This window comes from Callithrix jacchus, chromosome 2 (assembly GCF_049354715.1).
Source record: "Callithrix jacchus isolate 240 chromosome 2, calJac240_pri, whole genome shotgun sequence".
Classification (NCBI taxonomy): domain Eukaryota; kingdom Metazoa; phylum Chordata; class Mammalia; order Primates; family Cebidae; genus Callithrix; species Callithrix jacchus.
The window spans coordinates 56,777,420-56,795,896 of record NC_133503.1 but is presented as its reverse complement, the minus strand read 5'-3'; the positions used below and the strand labels follow the sequence as shown (position 1 = coordinate 56,795,896).

Below are 18,477 nucleotides of genomic sequence, written 5' to 3'. Positions count from 1 at the left end.
AATGCAGAGCACAGGCTTGGGCTTGGGCCATGGGCAGCAGGAGGGCTAGAGAGACATGGGGAACCCCACTCTCCCAGCACGGGGCCTCCACCTCTAGCAGGAAGCAGCCTCTCATCCCCCAGGTCAGCCCCTGGGCCTGGGTACCTGCCAAGGCAGCACAGGGCCAGGGCCAGGGCCAAGAAGTAGTTTTAAGAAGGAAGGTGGCCTCTGCCATCCCCTGCCTTGCAGGCTTCTACTGCCCTTGAGAAGGCACTGGGTGGCAGAAGGAGAGAGGGAGGGAAGTGTTCCAAAGCCAGTGTCTACCCCTCCACAGAGCCAATGCCAGGGCATGCAGGAAGCAGCCACAGTCACACATAGGAGACAGGCTGCCCTCCTCACCCCTACCTCCCCTCACCCCTGCCCTCCTGCTCCCCACTCACCCCTACCCTCCTGCTCCCTCCTCACATCTGCCCTCCTGCTCCCCCTCACCCATTCTCCTGTCCCCCCTCACCCTGCCCTCCTGCTCCCCACTCACCCCTGCCCTCCTCCTCCCTCCTTACCCCTGCCCTCCTCCTCCCTCCTTACCCCTGCCCTCCTGCTCCCTACTCACTCCTGCCCTCCTGATCCCTCCTCATCCTGGCCCTCCTGATCCCCCGTCACCCCTGCCCTCTCGATTCCTCCTCACCCCTGACCTTCTGTTCCCCCCTACCCCTACCCTCCTCACCCGTCCTGTCCCCTCACCCTGCCCTCCTGTTTCTTCCTCATCCCCGCCCTCCTGCTCCCCTCCTCACTCCTGCCTTCCTGATCCCTCACCCCTGCCCTCCTGCTCCCCCCACGCCTCCCCTCCTGTCTCCCACTCACCCCCGCCCTCCCGTTTCTCCTCACCCCTGCCTTTCTGCTTCATCCTCACCCCTGCCCTCCTATTTCCTCTCACCCTCACTCCTTGCTCCTGCCCTCCTCCTTTCTACCTCCATCCTCAGCCTCTGGACACAAGGACCCTAAGATCCTGGTCCTGAAATTTCCACCACAGGGAGACACTGCCAGGCATGTGGCCTCCTATCATACTCACTGACCCCACAGTCCCTGCCAGGAACGCTCCTTCCGAAATGCTCATTTGAGTCTTGCTCTCTCCTTGGAGGGTTGTATTGGGAGCACATGCCTTGCCTACCCTGGAGACACGAGGCCCCAGCACCTGATGCCTACCACGACTCTGCCCACAGCCTCTATGGTCCTGCAGCTGGACAGGCCCCAGGCAGGTGCAAGCAGATGGCAAGGCCTTGCAGCCTTCTGCCCACACAGGGTCACGCTGCATGGCTTAGCTGTCACAGCACCACTCATGGAAACTGAGAATCTGTCTCTGTAGAGGGGGTCAGATTCGCAGTACAACCCAAGACTTGGCTGGGCTAGGGACTCACAGGATAGCCCACCCATCAGGCTCCAAAGGGAGCGCTGCCCTCTGCTCCTCTGGCTAGAAGGGAGCAGACCACCCCGCAGCAGGAAGGCACCAGCAGAACCCACAGGGCAGGGCAGGGTCCGAGCCCCACAGCCATGTTGTCAGCATAGCCCACAGGGCCAGAAGGCGCAGCCACTCCCTCTGGCCAGCTCACAGTGAATGGTTGATCACCTGCTTGTGGGCACAAACAGGTGTCTCCTTCTCCATCCTAGGGCCATGAGATCCCCGTGGGTGCAGGCAGAAGGGAAGCAAACTGTGAGTGGAGGGAACGCCTGGAGGCCAAAGAGCATCCAGAGAATGGAGGGACCTCGGAAACCCTGGGGCCCAGGATCCTCTTCCAGCACCTCCCCACAGGGAGGGCCTCAGGCTCTGGAGAAGCGCAGGAGTCCGGGAGATCCCCAAGCTCCATGTGCCTTCCACAAAAGGGGTTTGGGGCAGGAGCAGACCCAGGCCTGAGGCAGACATTCCAGCCCCACAGAGCTCAGGAGAATGGCTTCTTAATCCAGAAAAGGGAAGGGTCCCCTCTGTGTGCGGGTGGCTGGGCCGGCAAGTGCATGGCGGGAGGCTGAGGGGGGACTCTAGTTGCCTCAGAGAAGGAAATCCATCTAAAAGGGGGCCATCCCTCCTCTAAAGCCCCAGCTGGAATGGAATACATCCCCCATGCCCCCACCTGTCCTCTGCCAGCCCATCCAGCCTCAGTGCCACACGGTGAAGACCCCAATACTGGCCACCAGAAATGAAGGGAGTCCAGGGGACAGGAACAGAACAACTGTAGCGCCCACTCTTGGAGCCCTAGCTCTCCGTCACGCCTTTGTCTTCCAGGCCTGAGACCAGAGGCACACACAGGGTTATGATGTGGGCACAGGGCACACATGGGGTCATGGAGTGAGCAGGGGGACATGGGACCACTGGATCCTGGAGGCCACTCCCAGACCAGGGCTCCTGATGTTCACTGCAGCAAGTCCCCTAGAAAATTCACAGTGCACGCCCCATGCCCGATGGCCAGCCCTCCTGGCCTTGCCACCACAAAGAGCCATGACAGCGTCCACACCATCAGCTCACTGGCTGTCCCCTTGCTGTTCCTGGCCAGTCCCATGCCTGACTGCAGGGCGGCCCTGCCCTCCCTCTCTCCTCCACTGACCAGCACCACGAGGCCGCCCCTCCTGACTGTTCCAGCATCTGGAGGCCCCACCCCCATGCTCCCCCAGGCACAATCTCTGTGACATAAGAGATCCCTGCCTTCCCCCATGGCTCTGGGTGTCAGGAGGAACCCCACCACCCCTCTTCACCAGGCTAGCAGGCCACGGGGTGGAGGACAGTGTGGCACAGCTTCCCTGTGGTCCATGGGTGCCCTCCCGGCCCACGGGCTGAGTGCATCGGCTCCGGCTGCAGGACGGGAAGGGGAGCTGCCGTCCAAAGGGAATTACACGGGACACACCGTTTGGAAAGAGGTTTTAGTGTGGCCGCAGGGAGCACTGCCTTAGACTCGCACTAGTGAGGACACAGGCCGTCCTCCGGCGGGGACTGTGGCGGGGAACGCGGTGGGGTCAGGGCGCTGTGTGGTCCCGCAAAGAGGCAGCTGAGCTTGGGTCTCAGGTCGTTCCACACCTTGCTCATCTGAAAGAGAACACGAAGAGAACAAGGTCAGCTGGTGGGGCCCAGGATCCCCACCACGCTCTAATCCCAACTCCTTCCCATCCCTCCTTCCCCTGCCAGTGACAGGGACAGAAGGGCACGTGGGTGCGTCAGCTCCTCAAACCTCCGACAGAGCCAGTGTCGCCCATCCTGCACAGAGGAAGTCCAAATGAGGAGTGGGCCAGTGGCCTCATGTGACCTGTGGTCACAGATGCCCACGCCTCGGACCCTGCACCCAGGACCGTGGGCCGCAAAGCTGCCTGCCGTGGAATTATGAGAAGCATTACTGTCAGGTCTGCCAGTACATGCTCTAGCTACCGTGTAGGCACTGGCTTCATGGACCACATGGACCTGGCTTTGGCAGGTCAAACACCAAGGCCAGCCTGGGCCAGAGAGGGACACCCAGTCTCCACAAAAAATCAGAAATCTTGGCCGGGTGTGGTGGTGCATGCCTGTGGTCCCAACTACTTGGGAGGTTGAGGCTGCAGTGAGCTGCAACTGCACCACTACACTCCAGGCTGGGCGACAGAGCAAGACTCCGTCTCAAAACAAAAAAGCAAACCAAAAACACAAACACCACATCCACCAAATCAATAACACACAAACCGGAATGCAAACGGTGGCCCCACTCACCAACACTTTTGGAACCAGGGCAATGAACGGATGCTGTGGACATGATGGGGAGGGCATGGCAGTAAGGCAGGGGTCAGGACAAGACCTGCCGTGCAGGGGCTTAGGTGGCCAGAGAGGGGCAGGGCACAGCCCTGGGGGCTTGCAGGGGAGGCTGAGTCACTGGAGCACAGCACACTCATCTCAGTATCACAGGACGAGGAACTCCTCATCACCACAATAATGGAACTGGTAGGACTGAGGTGATGGCATCATGCCCCCACCTGTTGCTCAACAGGACAGGGCCCCACCTGTTGCTCATGTTACTTCACTGAGGACACACCCAGCCACTCAGATGTCCAAGCCCAACCTGGTCCCCTGAGACCCTGGCCATCTCGCAGTGATGCTCCTAAGGGCAGCTGTCTCCGCCTCTCCAGCCCCACCACTGCCACCTCCGGCCTGCCATTCCCAAACTGCCAGACGGCACCCAAGGCACCAAGCACCTCCCGGGGAGAGCGTGAAACCTTATGGCCATCCCAGACACTCGGCACCATTCAACACATGCCACAGACCACGGCTTCAAAGCTGCTTGCAGCTACTTAATAAACAATCTCAACCAGGCGCAGTGGCTCACACCTGTAATCCCAGCACTTTGGGGGGCCTGTCTCAGTACTGCGAGAGCATTTCTTCTCAAAGGCTGAAGGAAGCACCATCTGGAGAAAGCTGGCTAGTGCTCTTTGGAAAATCACCCCTCCTACAGCGCTCCCAAGCACTCAGAACCTTGTCTCAGCCACAGGGTGCGGGAGCTCTGCAGGCTTTACCTCTGACTTCTCAAATCCCTCCGGAAGGCAAACTGTCCCTGTCTGTTCCTCCCTCCACCCCCAGGAATCACAGGGACACCTCATGATTCTGACTTTGGCTAGAAAGGAGACTAGAAGATCTGGGTGAGCACCATGTTCCATGTGGACCCCAACTCCACTAAAGAACCTCTCAAGGGTGGCCGGCCACCGCGCTGCCAGGCTTGAGGGAAGGGCGTCAGGGAAGAAGGAAGGCCATGGCCAAGACAGCATCCTGAGCAAAGGGGGACTCACCTCCTTGTGCCCTTGGATCTGGGAGTTCACGAAGGCACGGAGGATATGGGAGGTGAGGGGCAGGTAGACGTGGATGAGCTGTGTCTCCTGGTGCAGGCAGTACAGGGAGAAGTAGTTCCGCAGCTCCATGGTCTGAATCGCATTCTCCTGCTGCAAATTCAACAGCCACCTTCACACCCGGCCCAGCCAGAAGCTGGAGGAGCATCAAGGCCTGAACACCAGCGTGCTCCCTGAGCCAGGGTGGCCCCTCCTCCTTCAGCCTTCACCAGGCATTTGGAAGGTGGCAAGGTAAGAGAGAGCCAGGGAGGGAGCACCGGGCAGGGAGCCACGTCACTCTGGGTACCCGGGGCAGCTCCCAGCTTCCACCGCACCCCCAGCTCTGTTCCAGATGCCTGGAACCAACCCAGGAGAGCCCACCGGGACAGCTCCAGGGCCCACCAAGGCTGCGAGGGGAAAGGCTCCCACGGGCGTGCCTAGCCATCCAGCCACCCACCTCCACAATGCGGGACTCCAGCTGCTCCACAGACTCCGGCTCGCGGTTCTGCACAGCAGCGCTCATCATCTGCCTCTTCATCAGGCTGTATTTGTGCAAGGCCCGCTGGTGCTTGTGCAGCACACCTTTCTCGTGCCGCTCACACAGGTCCTGTAGGGTCAGGGGAGGCATTCAGCCTTGGCCCCCAAAGCCCGCGCCAGGACCCTGCGGAGCCAGCCGAGGGCAGCACACCCAAGAGACGGAAGGTCCCATCTCCCGCTGCAGCCCTGGCTTTCCAGCTCCTCCCATCCCCCAGGAGTTACACCCTTGAAAGATCCTAAGATCATTCCCAAAAGCTCTGCCCCCAACCAAGGAGCAGCCAAGACTCACCTTATACGACTGCAGCAGATCCAAGAAGAGGTTCAGCTTCTCCACCACGTCATTCTCCTCCTGCTTACCCTAGAAGGTGAGGGGGAGAGGGAGCTTACCCACGAGGACACACACAGGACTGGGAACCCTGCCCGGGAATTCAGACCCAAGCCTGGCCTGGGCAGGTTCTTTCCTCCCAGAGTCAGAGGGACTTCCCAGAACTACCAGCCAGGTCTGCAGGGGGCTCCCTTCCCCACTGGCCCACCCAAGACCAGGCGGAGACACCTCTGAGCCCAGCAGTCTTGATGGACACAAGGCCTGTGATCCAGCAGGACAGCTGCCTGGCCTCTTGCTGATCAGCCTGTCCAGCCTTCCTCTGGGCTTCAAAGAGCCGGTGTCTCTCCCAACACACATGCTGGGAGAGCCAGGCACCCCAGACCCCCCAGACCCGGCAGCTCCATCAAGCACTGCAGAAAACCTGATGTCCCCCATCTGACGCTGTGAGCTGTGTTGAAAACAGGCACACCTGGGAGGGATACAGAGGAGAATGAGGGCATCATCTCCGCATCAGTAAAAGAGAGAGAAATGCAGGCCTAGGAAGGGGTGCAGGGTAGGAGGGACAGCAGCTGCAGGAAGGACATGCTGTGAAACCACAACGGAGAGGCCAGCAGAGGCGTTTGATGCCTGGGATGAGGAGCCAGGAAGGGAGGCGGCTGCCTGGGGCTGCACACAGAAGCATCACACTGGACGGCAGGGATGGCGGTGGGCACAGGCTCCTCTTTGGCCTCACACATGGTTTTGTGCGGGCAGCACAGCCACAGACACAGCCCAACAGGGCAGTGAATGCACAGCAAATGGCAGGCAGCCCTGTAGTGGAACAGGGGCCCCATCATGGCAGAGGGATGATCAGCCCCTAGAGTCGCACAGCACCTGGGGACACGGGGCAGCCCCCACGGGCCAAACCCCACACAGAGATTGCCTCCGCTGCTCCGCTCACACTGGTAGCAGCTCTCGGTGGGGGCACAGGCCAGGCCACGGCGCACACAGCCTGACCCCACGGTCAGAGGCACCTGCAGTATGAAGGATCAGCCCAAAGCCCTGGGCTCTGGCTGCCACTGAGGGGAGCATCCAAGCTCTGGAGACAGCAGGGGCCTGGGGATGGCAGCAGAAGGGACAGCTCATCCATCCCTGACCTGCGCAGCCCACCACAGACCCCCAGCCACAACGGCAATGAAGCCAGCCCGATGGCAGGGATCCTGGGGAAACCCCTGACACTGACACCTTCAGTCACACCCCAGCCCTGAAGGGCTCCAGCACAGCTCACTGAGCACCTCGGGAACATGAGGCTCCCTCCACAATCCCTCGGGCTCCACCCGCAGCAGGGGGTGAAAAGCTTGCAACACGAACTGCACGCCAAGCTCAGCAAGAGACAGCACAGACAGAAGTGACTGGAAGGAGTTTTGTGGGACGCAGAGCTGGAATGGGAGCCGGGGATGCTGTCCAGGCTCTGCTGCACCCCAGGGCACCCTAAGATGCCCTTTCCACCCTCCAGACTTCAGGCCAACTGAACAAGAAGGCTCCCCAGCCACCAAGCCCACACCTACAGCAGCTGGGATTCCAGCCGTAAAATGTGCCAGAAGAAATGTGCTAAGAATTTCTAACACTCTAGAAGGAAAATGCCAGCTAACCGCGTGCCCAGCTCCCAACTGATCAGGCAGGGGCTCAGGAAAATGGAGGTGTATCCCCTGACCCAGCAGAAGAGGAAGAGCTCGGGGGTCCCCCTGCTCGTGTCATTTGCCACCAAGTCCCGTCTCTGGTTTAGTGCTGCACAAAACCCTAAACCAGGGGTGTCTAACGTTTTGGCTTCCCTGGGCCACACTGGAAGAATTATCTGGGGCCACACATAAAATACACTAACATGAATTATAGTTGATGAGCTTTAAAAAAGAAGAAAAAAAGAAAAAATGTCTGCGCATAAATCTCATAATGTTTTTAGAAAGTTTACAGATTTTTGTTTGTTTTGAGACAGAGTCTCGCTCTGTCACCCAGGCTGGAGTGCAGTGGCATGATCTGAGTTCACTGCAACCTCCACCTCCCTGGGTCAAGCAATTCTCTTGCCTCAGCCTCCTGAGTAGCTGGGATTACAGGCGTGTGCTACCATGCCCAGCTAATTTTTGTATTTTTGGTAGAGATGGGGTTTCACCATGTTGGCCAGGCTGGTCTTGAACTCCTGACCTCAGGTGATCCGCCCACCCAGGTCTCCCAAAGTGCTAGTTGGACAAATGTGCCCTAAACCATCAATGCATGTGCCTTTAACCAAGACAAAGGCCCCGTCACCATGGAAAACATAGACCAGTCTCATGTATCTTGCTGGGATATGGCTTCCTACAGCTCCTAAGAGGTCTGGGGAGAATAAAACTAGTGTAAATACAAGCAGAATTATGAGAAACAGTCCTTGCTGTCTCTGACTGTACAGCAAGGGTGAAGTGGAACTTTTGCTGTATCAAATGAAAGGCCTTGAGGTTTATTTCATGTAAAAGCTCAGTTTCACTACAACCAAGAACAGTGAGAGATATTCAGGAAACAGCACTTCTCCAGACATCACAGACCCAAAACAGAACTCATGAAATGTCAGTCACAGAGCTGGGCAAAACCTCAAACCACAAACTCCTACCCCACCAGAAGCCTGAACCTTCTCTCCCTCTTCAAGGTGGAAATGCAGCATCATCCAGGGCTAAATCAGTAAAAAACCCTGGGAATCACTTCATGAGTATGTTCATCCTGTGCTCTACAGAGCCCAGGGGCAATCTGGGCACCCTGCTGGCCACCACCTGCTGCAGAGGAAGTGGGCTGTGGTAAGGGTCTGGGTCCCTGTGACAGCAACAGCTTTTACGTTTTGCACACCAAGCTTGGAAGAAATGGTCAGCAGGTTAAAGAAACAGCTCTTTTGGCCGGGCGCAGTGGCTCGTGCCTGTATGCCGAGGCCGAGGCAGGCGGATCACTTGAGGTCAGGAGTTCGAGACCAGCCTGGCCAATGTGGTGAAAACCCATCTCTACCAAAAATACAAAAATTAGCCAGGCGTGGTTGTGCATACCTGTAATCCCAACTAATGGGGAGGCTGAAGCAGGAGAATTGCTTGAACCCAGATGGCAGAGGTTGCAGTGAGCCAAGATCCCACTACTGCACTCCAGCCTGGGGGACAGAGCGAGATTTTGTCTCAAAAAAAAAAAAAAAAAGACATAGCTCTTTTAATAATCGAGTTCAACCCCCTTGTATTTAATTGATGGAGAAACTGAGCCCCAGAGACCAAAGTGGCTTGAGCACAGTCACGACACAGACACACAATGCGAGGGCAGGCAGACCTGAGCTCCACTGCCTCTATCCTGACAAGCCCCCAGCCCCACATTCTCGGTCCTCTTCACCTGGGGGGAGTGGGCACACAGACCTGGAGATGGCATGGACCCAGCCCCAATCCACAGACACCAAGAGGGCCCTCCCTCCGTTTCTAAAGGGAACACACAGGCGCGGGGATGGAAGAGGAAGAAAACCTAGGACTTTCCACACCAGCAAAGACATCAAATTTCCTCTTCAGCACGAAAAATGTCATGGGCACCTGAGTGCCCTGTTTCCAACTTGAAAAGCCCCAACTCCACAGTAGGTGGGTTCACAACTCATCAAGCCATTCAGGAGCTCTGGGGCTCAGTGGGGGGCACAGCCCTCACAGGCATTCCGATCACTTAACTTCAAACTAATATGAGTAGCCTGGAGGCCACTTTCCCAAGAAATAGAAACTAGGCAGCAAGCTCTCACCTTCACACCTATGGAAGCTTTTTGTTTCTGAGACAGACTCTTGCTCTGTCACCCATGCTGAAGTGCAGTGGCACCATCGAGGCTCACTGAAGCCTCTGCCTTCTGGACTCAGGTGATCCTCCCACCTCAGCCGCTTGAGTAGCTGGGACTACAGGCATGTACCATGACCCCTGGCTTGCTTACTTACTTACTTACTTACTTATTTTTGAGACAAAGTCTCACACTGTTGCCCACGCTGTAGTGCAGTGACACGATTTCGGCTCGCTGCAATCTCCATCTCCCAGGTTCAAGTGATTCTCCTGCCTCAGCCTCCCGAGTAGCTGGGACCACAAGCATGCACCACCATGCCCAGCTACATTTTTTAAAAAATATTTTTAGTAGACGCGGGGTTTCATCATGTTGGCCACGATGGTCTCAATCTCCTAACCTTGTGATATGCCCGCCTTGGCCTCACAAAGTGCTGGGATTACAGGCATGAGCCATCGTGCCCAGCCAATTTTTAAATTTTTTATAGAGACGAAATTTTGCTCTGTTGTCTAGGCTGGTCTCAAACTCCTGGGCTCAAGAGTTTGAGACCAGCCTAGACAACAGAGCACTGGGCTCAAGAGTCCTCCTGCCTCAGCCTCCCAAAGCACTGGGATGACAGGTGTGAGCCACCATGCCCGGCCACATAACAGTGTTTTAACATAAAATCCCCCAGATGAGCCTTTCAGTTTGATAGTAAACACTTATCTTCAAACTGACCCCAAATGACTCCAAGATCTTGGTGGATTTCTAAGAACAGCTTCTGCCCATGCAGCAGAAGCACTTCCTGAGGTTGTGTGTGGAGCGGGAGGCGGGAGTCTCCTGGGTGCTGGGGCTTCATGATTATTCTGATGAGTTAAGTCTCAGTGCCAAATCCTGGTGGACTCAGACAGCTAAGTGGTAACTATCTGGTCCACCCAGAAGTATGCCTGGAAATCCAAGATTATCTTTCCAAAAACAGTCTATCTTCCAACCTCAGCAAAATCAACACTCAAGACTAGAGCCCAATCTGTTTTGTCGCTGGAAACCCCCTCTCAAAAGTGTAAACACTCCTAGGGAGCAACCAGGAACAGACTGGGATGGGCAGCTCCCAGCTAGGGCACAGCTGCTCATTCACTCAGCTCAGAACTATGAAGCTAGCCAGGCGCAGTGGCTCACGCCTGCAATCCCAGGACTTTGGGAGGTCAAGGCAGCTGGATCACCTGAGGTCAGGAGTTTGAGACCAGCCTGGCCATCATGGTGAAAACTCGTCTCTACTAAAAATACAAACATTACTTGGGCATGGTTGTGGGCACCTATAATCCCACCTACTCAGAAGGCTAAGGCAGGAAAATCGCTTGAACCCAAGAGGCAGAGGTTGCAGTGAGCTGAGATCAAGCCACTGCACTACAGCCTGGGCAGCGCCAGAGCAAAACTCTGTCTCAAAAAACAAAAACAAAAAAAAAAAAACCTGTGAAGCCCATCTGAGGAGGCGGCGGTCCCCCATGCCAGGGCCGAGAGTGCTCTCTGGAGCAGGTGCCTGGGACGACCGATCCACTCACCTGTTGTGCAGCCTTGTCAGCGAGCAGCGCAAATTCCACAGACAGGCCTTTCAGAGCCTGCTTCAGGGACCCCCACGTACTGCTGTTCAGAGCGGCCCAGGAGGGCAGCGGGGTCGTGTCAGACCCTATGGCACTGAGGGAGCAAGCATACAGGAGAAGAGACACTCGAGGACCTGGAGCTCACCCTGTGGTTGAGTCTGGCATCCCCTGCAACGGACGCGCAGCTCTCAACAGTGTGCCCCCCACCACCCCACCCTCCGAGGCCCCTGCTGCTCAAAGAGAAGCCTGCAGAAACCCTGGGAGCCTGGGAGAAAGGATGGCCTTGGGGCTGTAACCCAGGCCCTGCTGCATCCTCTTCCTGGCCAGCCCCCAAGTGACGTGTGTGCACAGGTTAGGGGCACTGCTCAGGGGAGCAGAGTCCTGGATGGGGTCTCCCTGACCCTCAAGCAAAGGAAGCACTGCCAGTCCATGGTCTATTCTTCCCCAAGTCAAAGGGATCTTTTCTGTTTGTTTATTTTTTTGAGACGAAGTTTTGTTCTTGTTGCCCAGGCTGGAGTGTAACAGCTCAATCTTGGCTCACTGCAACCTCCGCCTCCCAGATTTAAGCAATTCTCCTGCCTCAGCCTCCCAAGTAGCTGGGATTACAGGTGTACACCACCATGCCAAGCTAGTTTTGTATTTTTTTATCAGAGACAAGGTTTCACCATGTTGGTCAGGCTGGTGTCAAACTCCTGACCTCAAGTGATCCACAAACCTTAGCCTCCCAAAGTGCTGGGATTACAAGCATGAGCCACCACACCTGGCCTGGGATCTTTTTTAAAGTCTCATCCTAACCGTGGGAAAACTACCACACTAGAAACTGGTGAGCATTAGACCAGGCACGGAGGCTCACACCTGTAATCCCAACATTTTAGGAGGCTGAGGTGGGTGGATCAACTGAGGTCAGGAGTTTGAGACCAGCCTGACCAACATGGAGAAACCCCATCTCTACTAAAAATACAAAATTAGCCAGGCGTGGTGGTACACACCTGTAACCCCAGCTACTCGGGAGGCTGAAGCAGGAGAATCACTTGAACCCAAGAGACGGAGCCTGCAGTGAGTGGAGACCGTGCACTCCAGCCTGGGCAACAAGAGTGAAACTGTCTCAAAAAAAAAAAAGAAACTGGTCGACATTTACGCGTGCTCAGGAATCCGCATTTCTGGGCCGAAATTCTCCCTCGTTTCTTCCAAATATGACCCCCCATGTGCCTGACCCACTTTTTTGCCCCTTCTGGAATGAAACAGGTCAGGATGCTGGTTATTACGGTAAACACATTTTCTGCCCAAGCCCTTCACCAGCGTGAATTCCCGTCCCACCGCGCCTGTCCCTGCAGAAGCTGAAAGGTCACTTGCCTTAGCTCCTTCCCAAATATGAGAAGATCTGCCGCGTTGTCAATGGCCCTCGACGCGATCCGCTCAGCCCTGTCCCGAAGCTTGTGAAAGCTGTTGTAGATGTTCCGGATCAGCTCCCGGCTGATGGCAAACTGAGCTTGGATGTCAGCTGGGAGGAAGTCCTGACATGATGAGAAGAGGGAGAGATACTGTGTGTTACTTGCTGTGGAGCACCTGTCAGATGGCAGCAGCCGACCTCCCAAAAGCTGAGCCACAGGAGACCCAGCAGGTCCATGAGCCACCCCAGGAGCCCCACTCCTGCAGGGATCACTGCAGGGATCACTCTGCATGTCCAAACAAGAAACGAAAACCATCATCACCTGCATGCCACAAACACAAAGACAAAAGACCACAGAGTCCACTGAAATGTCATCACACTGGAGGTCCTATCAAAAAACACTCAAATGGCCGGGCATGGTGGCTCACGCCTGTTAATCCCAACACTTTGAAAGGTCGAGGCAGGTGAATCACCTGAGGTCAGGAGTTCAAGACCAGCCTGGCCAATATGGTGAAAGCCCATCTCTACTAAAAATACAAAAATTAGCTGGGCGTGGTGGTGGGCACCTGTTATCCTAGCTACTTGGGAGGCTAAGGCAGGACAATTGCTTGAACCTGGGAGGCAGAAGAGCTAAGATTGCACCACTGCACTCCAGCCTGGTCAACAAGCGAGGCTCTGTCTCCGAAAAAAAAACAGTCAAATAATTATCTTTAGGACCAGGTGCAGTGGCTTACACCTGTAATCCCAGCACTATGAAAAGCCGAGGCAGGGCAGATCATGAGGTCAGGAGTTTGAGACCAGCCTGACCAACATGGTGAAACCTTGTCTCTATTAAAAATATAAAAATTAGCTGGGTGTGGTGGCATGCACCTATAATCCCAGCTACTGAGGAGGCTGAGGCAGAAGAATCACTTGAACCCAGGAGGCAGAGGTTACAGTGAGCCGAGATCACGCCATTGCACTCCAGCCTGGCCAACACAGCAAAACTCCATCTCAAAAAAATTTTTTAAATAATAATAATCTTTATCTGGATGCAGTGACTCATGCCTGTACCCCAGCACTTTGGGAGACTGAGGCAGGAGGATTGCTTGAGCCTAGGAGTTTAAGAACAGCCTCGGCAATGTAGCGAGACCCCATCTATACAAAAAAATTAAAAAATTAACCAGGTGTGGTGGAGCACCTGTGGTCCTAGGCACTTATAGAGGACTGAGGCAGGAGGATCACTTGAGCCCAGGAGGTCCAGGCTGCAAGGAGCCATGATCACAACACTGCACTCCAGCCTGGGGACCCTGTCTCCAGAAAAAAAACAAAAGCAAAAACAAATAAAAATCTTCACATTAAACACAACAAACAGGCCAGGCGTGGTGGCTCACGCCTGTAATCCAAGCACTTTGGAGGCCAAGGTGGGCAGATCACCTGAGGTTGGGAGTTCAAGACCAGCCTGACTAACATGGTGAAACCCCATCTTTAAAAAAAAAAAAAGAAAATGAAAAGAACACAACAAACATAAATTCTTAAAAGACTCTCCACATGGGGGGAAGGCCTCTTGTTTGCCTCATTTATTCCCAAGGACTTTTTATAAGCTTTGATACCATCAGTGTTCAGAAAACAGAAAGCTCAGAGAGTGAAATGAAGGGAAAAGTTTCGGCCAGGCATGGTGGCTCATGACTCTAATTCCAGTACTTTGGGGGGCCATGCCAGGAGGATTGCTTGAGGCCAAGAGTCTGAGACCAGCCTGGGCAACACAGTGAGACTCCATCTACACCAAAAACAAATTAGCCAAGTGTTGTGGAGCACGCCTGTCATCCCAGCTACTCTGGGAGGCTGAGGTGGGAGAATCGCTTGAACCCAGGAGATCATGGCTGCAGTAAGCCAGGATTGCACCACTGCAATATAGCCTGGGGGATGGAGCAAGACCTTGTCTCAAAAAAACAGAATAAAATAGATTTTTTAATTTTTGCATCAAGAAGCAGTTCTTTTGGTGTTTTTTGTTTTGTGTCGTGTTGTGTTGTTTTTTGAGACCAAGTCTCACTCTGCTGCCCAGGCTAGAGTACAGTGGCAGGACCTCGGCTCACTGCAGCCATTTCCTGGGTTCAAGCGATCTTCTTGCCTCAGCCTCCCAAGTAGCTGAGATGACAACTGCCTGCCACCACATCTGGCTATTTTTTTTTTTTTTTTTGGTATTTTTATTAGAGATGGGGTTTTGCCATGTTGGCCAGGCTGGTCTCAAACTCCCGACCTCAAGTGATCCGATTGCCTTGGCCTCCCAAAGTGCTTGGATTACAGGCATAAGCCACTGCGCTGGCCTGAAGAAGAGGTTTAAGAAATAAAAATCAGATGGGGTGCAGTGGCTGTCACCTATAATCCCAGCTACTCAGGAGGCTGAAACAGGAGAATCGCTTGAACCTGGGAGATGAAGAATGAGTCTCCAGCCTGGGCAACAAGAGCAAAACTCGATCTCAAAAGAAAAGGAAACAGAAAAAATCAAAAAAAAAAAAAAAAAAAAAACTACCAAACAGCTACCTTAATCCTTTCTGGAAAAAGACCAGATTTTAAACATTTAATAATAAACAAATGCAACAATGAATTCCCTGAAATCTGAAAAGATGGTGACACAAGCATCCATCCATCTGAGTCACAGACAGGGGCAGAGGGCACGAGGTGCCTGGAGGGCCTGAGGTCAGAGCTCGGCCTAATCCTGGCCCTGCCACTTACAAGCTCAGGACCTTGGCCAAGGACAGCCTCGCTGAGCCTGTTTCTCCATCCATAAAACAGGCCTCCCAGCTGTGTCAGGGCAGCTGAAACAAGGGTTAAATGAGGAAACTGCCCAGGCACGCTGGTTCACACCTGTGATCCCATCACTTTGGGAGGCTGAGGCAGGTGGATTACATGAGGTCAGGAGTTCGAGACCAGCCTGGCCAACATGGTGAAACCCTGACTCTAGTAAAAATACAAAAATGAGCCAGGCGTGGTGGTGCATGTCTGTAATTTCAATTCCTAAGGAGGCTGAGGCATGAGAATCGCTTGAATCCAGGAGGCAGAGGTTGCAGTGAGCCGAAATCATGCCACTACACTCCAGCCTCAGCAACAGAGCAATACTTTGTCTAAAAAAAAAAAAAAAAAAAAAAAAAAAAAAAATGAGAAAACCATGCAAGGGATCGCAGCACAATCCCTGCCATGAAGAGGAGGCAAAATCAATATGAAGGGTTAAAACTATTGTTTCTCTGATGAAAAAGGGAAGTACTCATCGAAGTTAGAAAAATACCTTGGCCCTGGTAGCCAGCTTACAGTTCATGAATTCGTCCCCAACACACTGTGCTGATTCCTTTAACTTGTTCTGCACATCCTGCAAAAGGAAAAGAGAAAACTTCACCCTCTTCTACCAGCAACGAGAAAGCTGATGTGAGGCGAAGGTCACTGTGGAGCAGGGTGTCATCCTTCCTTAGGAGAAATATATTTCCATGTGTTGGCTTTGACTTTAGGATGCCGCAGTCTCTTGACTCTCCCTTAGATGTCTTTCTCACTGAACAGGACAGCCTGGCTTGGTTGCAGGAGCAACACAAACCTGCAGCTTCTCTCCAGAGGCACGGCCCTCCATCCGCAGACCTGGGGGCAACTCTCCAGAGGCACGGCCTCTGTATCCACAGCCTGGGGGCAGTAGCAGCCCCAGAGACAGACGGCAGATGCCTGAGACCCTGGTAGATTCCAAAAGCGCAATAGAACAGGACCAAAGTGTGTTCCTTCCTAGGAATGCATCCATGGCAACAGGAACACCAGAGCCCAGGGAGCTGCTGGGCAGAGCAAGGACAGGCCCAACCCCCGGCACTGGAGCCCTCTTACCTGAACGAGCCTTCGAATCAGGAGGCTCCCAGGAGATACAAAGGGAAAACCTAATATTCAACTGTTCATGCATCCAGGAATTCTAGAATTTCAGAAATGGCTTAAACATCATCTGACTCGACTCTCTCATTTTACAAAAAAAAAAGCCCTGAGGTCAAGCACATAGTCCCAGCTACTCGGAGCCTGAGGTGGGAGGATTGCTAGCCTGGGTAACACAGTGAGACCCCATCTCTAAAAACAGAAAGGAAGCAAGAAAACTGAAGCCAGGAAGTGACAGATAATGCTATCTATGGAAAGGCCACAGGGAGCGTCCTGCCCCTACAATGGGAGGGTCACCCACCTGTGACCCACCACACCCCTCCTCACGTGGCTCCTCTGTTGAGAGCCTCAGCCCCCACTCAGGTCCTGCCACATTCCTCTCTGACAATCCAGATCTCCTTCCAAAGGAACGTTTCCACTCCCAGGGCTCAAAAGGTCCTACTGCCTGCTCCAGGTATCCCCAGGGGCATCCCAGGGACAGGCCACCCTCCTACAGGGCGAAGGCCCTTCTGCCTCAAAAGGAACCAAGACTTCTATGAAGTCAGCCTGGGAGTGGTGGTGTCTTCCTGCAGCAGGGAGGAGGGCAGAGGCCCTCAGGTTCCCATTCAAGAAGGGGTTTCCCTAAAATAGAAGACAGTCTGGAAACCTCTATTCCAGTGGAGCCCCCGCTCTCCCCGCACAGGGAGAGGGTCCTCTAGGCACAGGCGGAGAGGGAGCACAGAACCCGACTTCCCTGGAGGGCTAGCAGCTGCCTCCTCCTCAGGAAACAGGAGCTTTGCTGCAGGGTTTTCCTTTGAGACAGGGTCTCATTCTGTCACCCAGGCTGGAGTGCAGTGGCACAATCACAGCTCACTGCAAGCTCGACCTTCTGGGTTGAAGCGATTCTCAAGCCTCAGCCTCCGAATGACTGGGATTAAAGGTGTGTACCACCAAGTCTGGCCTCAGTTCTGTTTTGTTTTAGTAGAGAAGTCTCCCTACGTTGCTCAGCCTGGTTTCAAACACCTGGGCTCAAAGGACTTTCCCACTTCAGCCTCTCAAAGCACTGGGATTAGAGGCATGGGCCACCGTGTGCCCAGCCGAGCTATAGCTTCTTTTTTTTTTAACGGAATTTCACTCTGTCACCCAGGCTGGAGTACAATGGCACGATCTCAGTTCACTGCAACCTCTGCCCCCAGGTTCAAGCAATTCTCTGCCTCAGCCTCCCGAGTAGCTGGGATTACAGGTGCCTGCCACCACACCCAGCTAATTTTTAAATTTTTAGTAGAAACAGGGTTTCACCATCTTAGCCAGGCTGGTCTTGAATTCCTGACCTTGTGATCCACCCACCTCAGCGTCCTAAAGTGCTGGGATTACAGGCATGAGCCACCACACCTGGTGCTATAGCTTCTTGATACTCACTATGGCTGTGCGGCAGCCACTGGGAGGAAGGAACCCCGCTCAGATGTCTGACTGAGCACATGTACAAGAAGTTGATTCCCAGATGCAGGTCTGTGCTGTGGCTCTGACAAGGAGGCTCAGAGTGCTTTCTCAGTGCTCCAGTCAGACAGGGCCTTATTTTAAGTAAACACTTCTTCCCATCTGGAGTCTCGCATCTCCCTAAACCCTCCAAACCACCCAGCCTAAAACCTCAAAGTGACCATAGAGACCCAGGATCTCCATGTAGATTTATAAAATCCTGCCAAGTCAACACCAGGGACACCTCTGAAAATCACATTCAGGCTGTTATCTGGACAGGAAAGAAGTGTTGTCCATGTCATTCCTACTGGGCCTCCAAACAAGGGACCAGGAGGTAAGAAACCAAACCTGAGAGAGGAAAGAGCAGCTCCGGAGGCTTCCGGGACAGGGACACACGAGGGGCAGATGCACTCACCGAGCCACTGAAGGACAGGAAGAGCTTGAGAACCACATCCTCGGAGAACAGGGGGTGCCGTGCCACCAGGTTGACAAAGCGCTTCAGAGCTCTCCTCCTGGCCTCGATGAACTCCCTGTCAGCTGGAGGTGTGCACAGGGTCACTGGACAGAGTCCAGGGTGCCAGCCCCTATCTTCCGCTCTGAGCGAGTTCTCAAAGCTCTCCCTAGAGGTGGCGGAGCGCCCAGCGACTAGTGGAGGGCACTGGCTGGGCCCCCAGTGCTACCCAGGCAATGGGCCTGCAAAAGCTGCCCAGAGCAAGAGCCCCACCCCCAA

At 54.5% G+C, this 18,477-nt stretch overlaps 1 protein-coding gene across 3 annotated transcripts in view; it reads right to left on the bottom strand.

Moving 5' to 3' along the window:
* Window positions 1–2,872: 2,872 nt before the first annotated feature.
* Window positions 2,873–18,477, bottom strand: part of SNX8 (sorting nexin 8) — a 49,500-nt gene continuing 33,895 nt past the window's right edge. For 2 of the 3 annotated variants that reach the window (XM_035289546.3, XM_035289540.3), the window contains exons 4-11: window positions 18,163–18,284; window positions 15,679–15,759; window positions 12,377–12,537; window positions 10,985–11,117; window positions 5,630–5,698; window positions 5,261–5,410; window positions 4,768–4,917; window positions 2,873–3,049 (exon numbers count right to left, since the gene is read on the bottom strand). In XM_035289546.3, the coding sequence (XP_035145437.1) occupies window positions 2,924–3,049; window positions 4,768–4,917; window positions 5,261–5,410; window positions 5,630–5,698; window positions 10,985–11,117; window positions 12,377–12,537; window positions 15,679–15,759; window positions 18,163–18,284 (992 nt within the window). In that variant the 3' untranslated portion in view covers window positions 2,873–2,923. Of the gene's footprint in view, window positions 3,050–4,767; window positions 4,918–5,260; window positions 5,411–5,629; window positions 5,699–10,984; window positions 11,118–12,376; window positions 12,538–15,678; window positions 15,760–15,978; window positions 18,285–18,477 lie in introns of those variants that run through there. The other variant, XM_078363962.1, reaches the window with a different exon arrangement.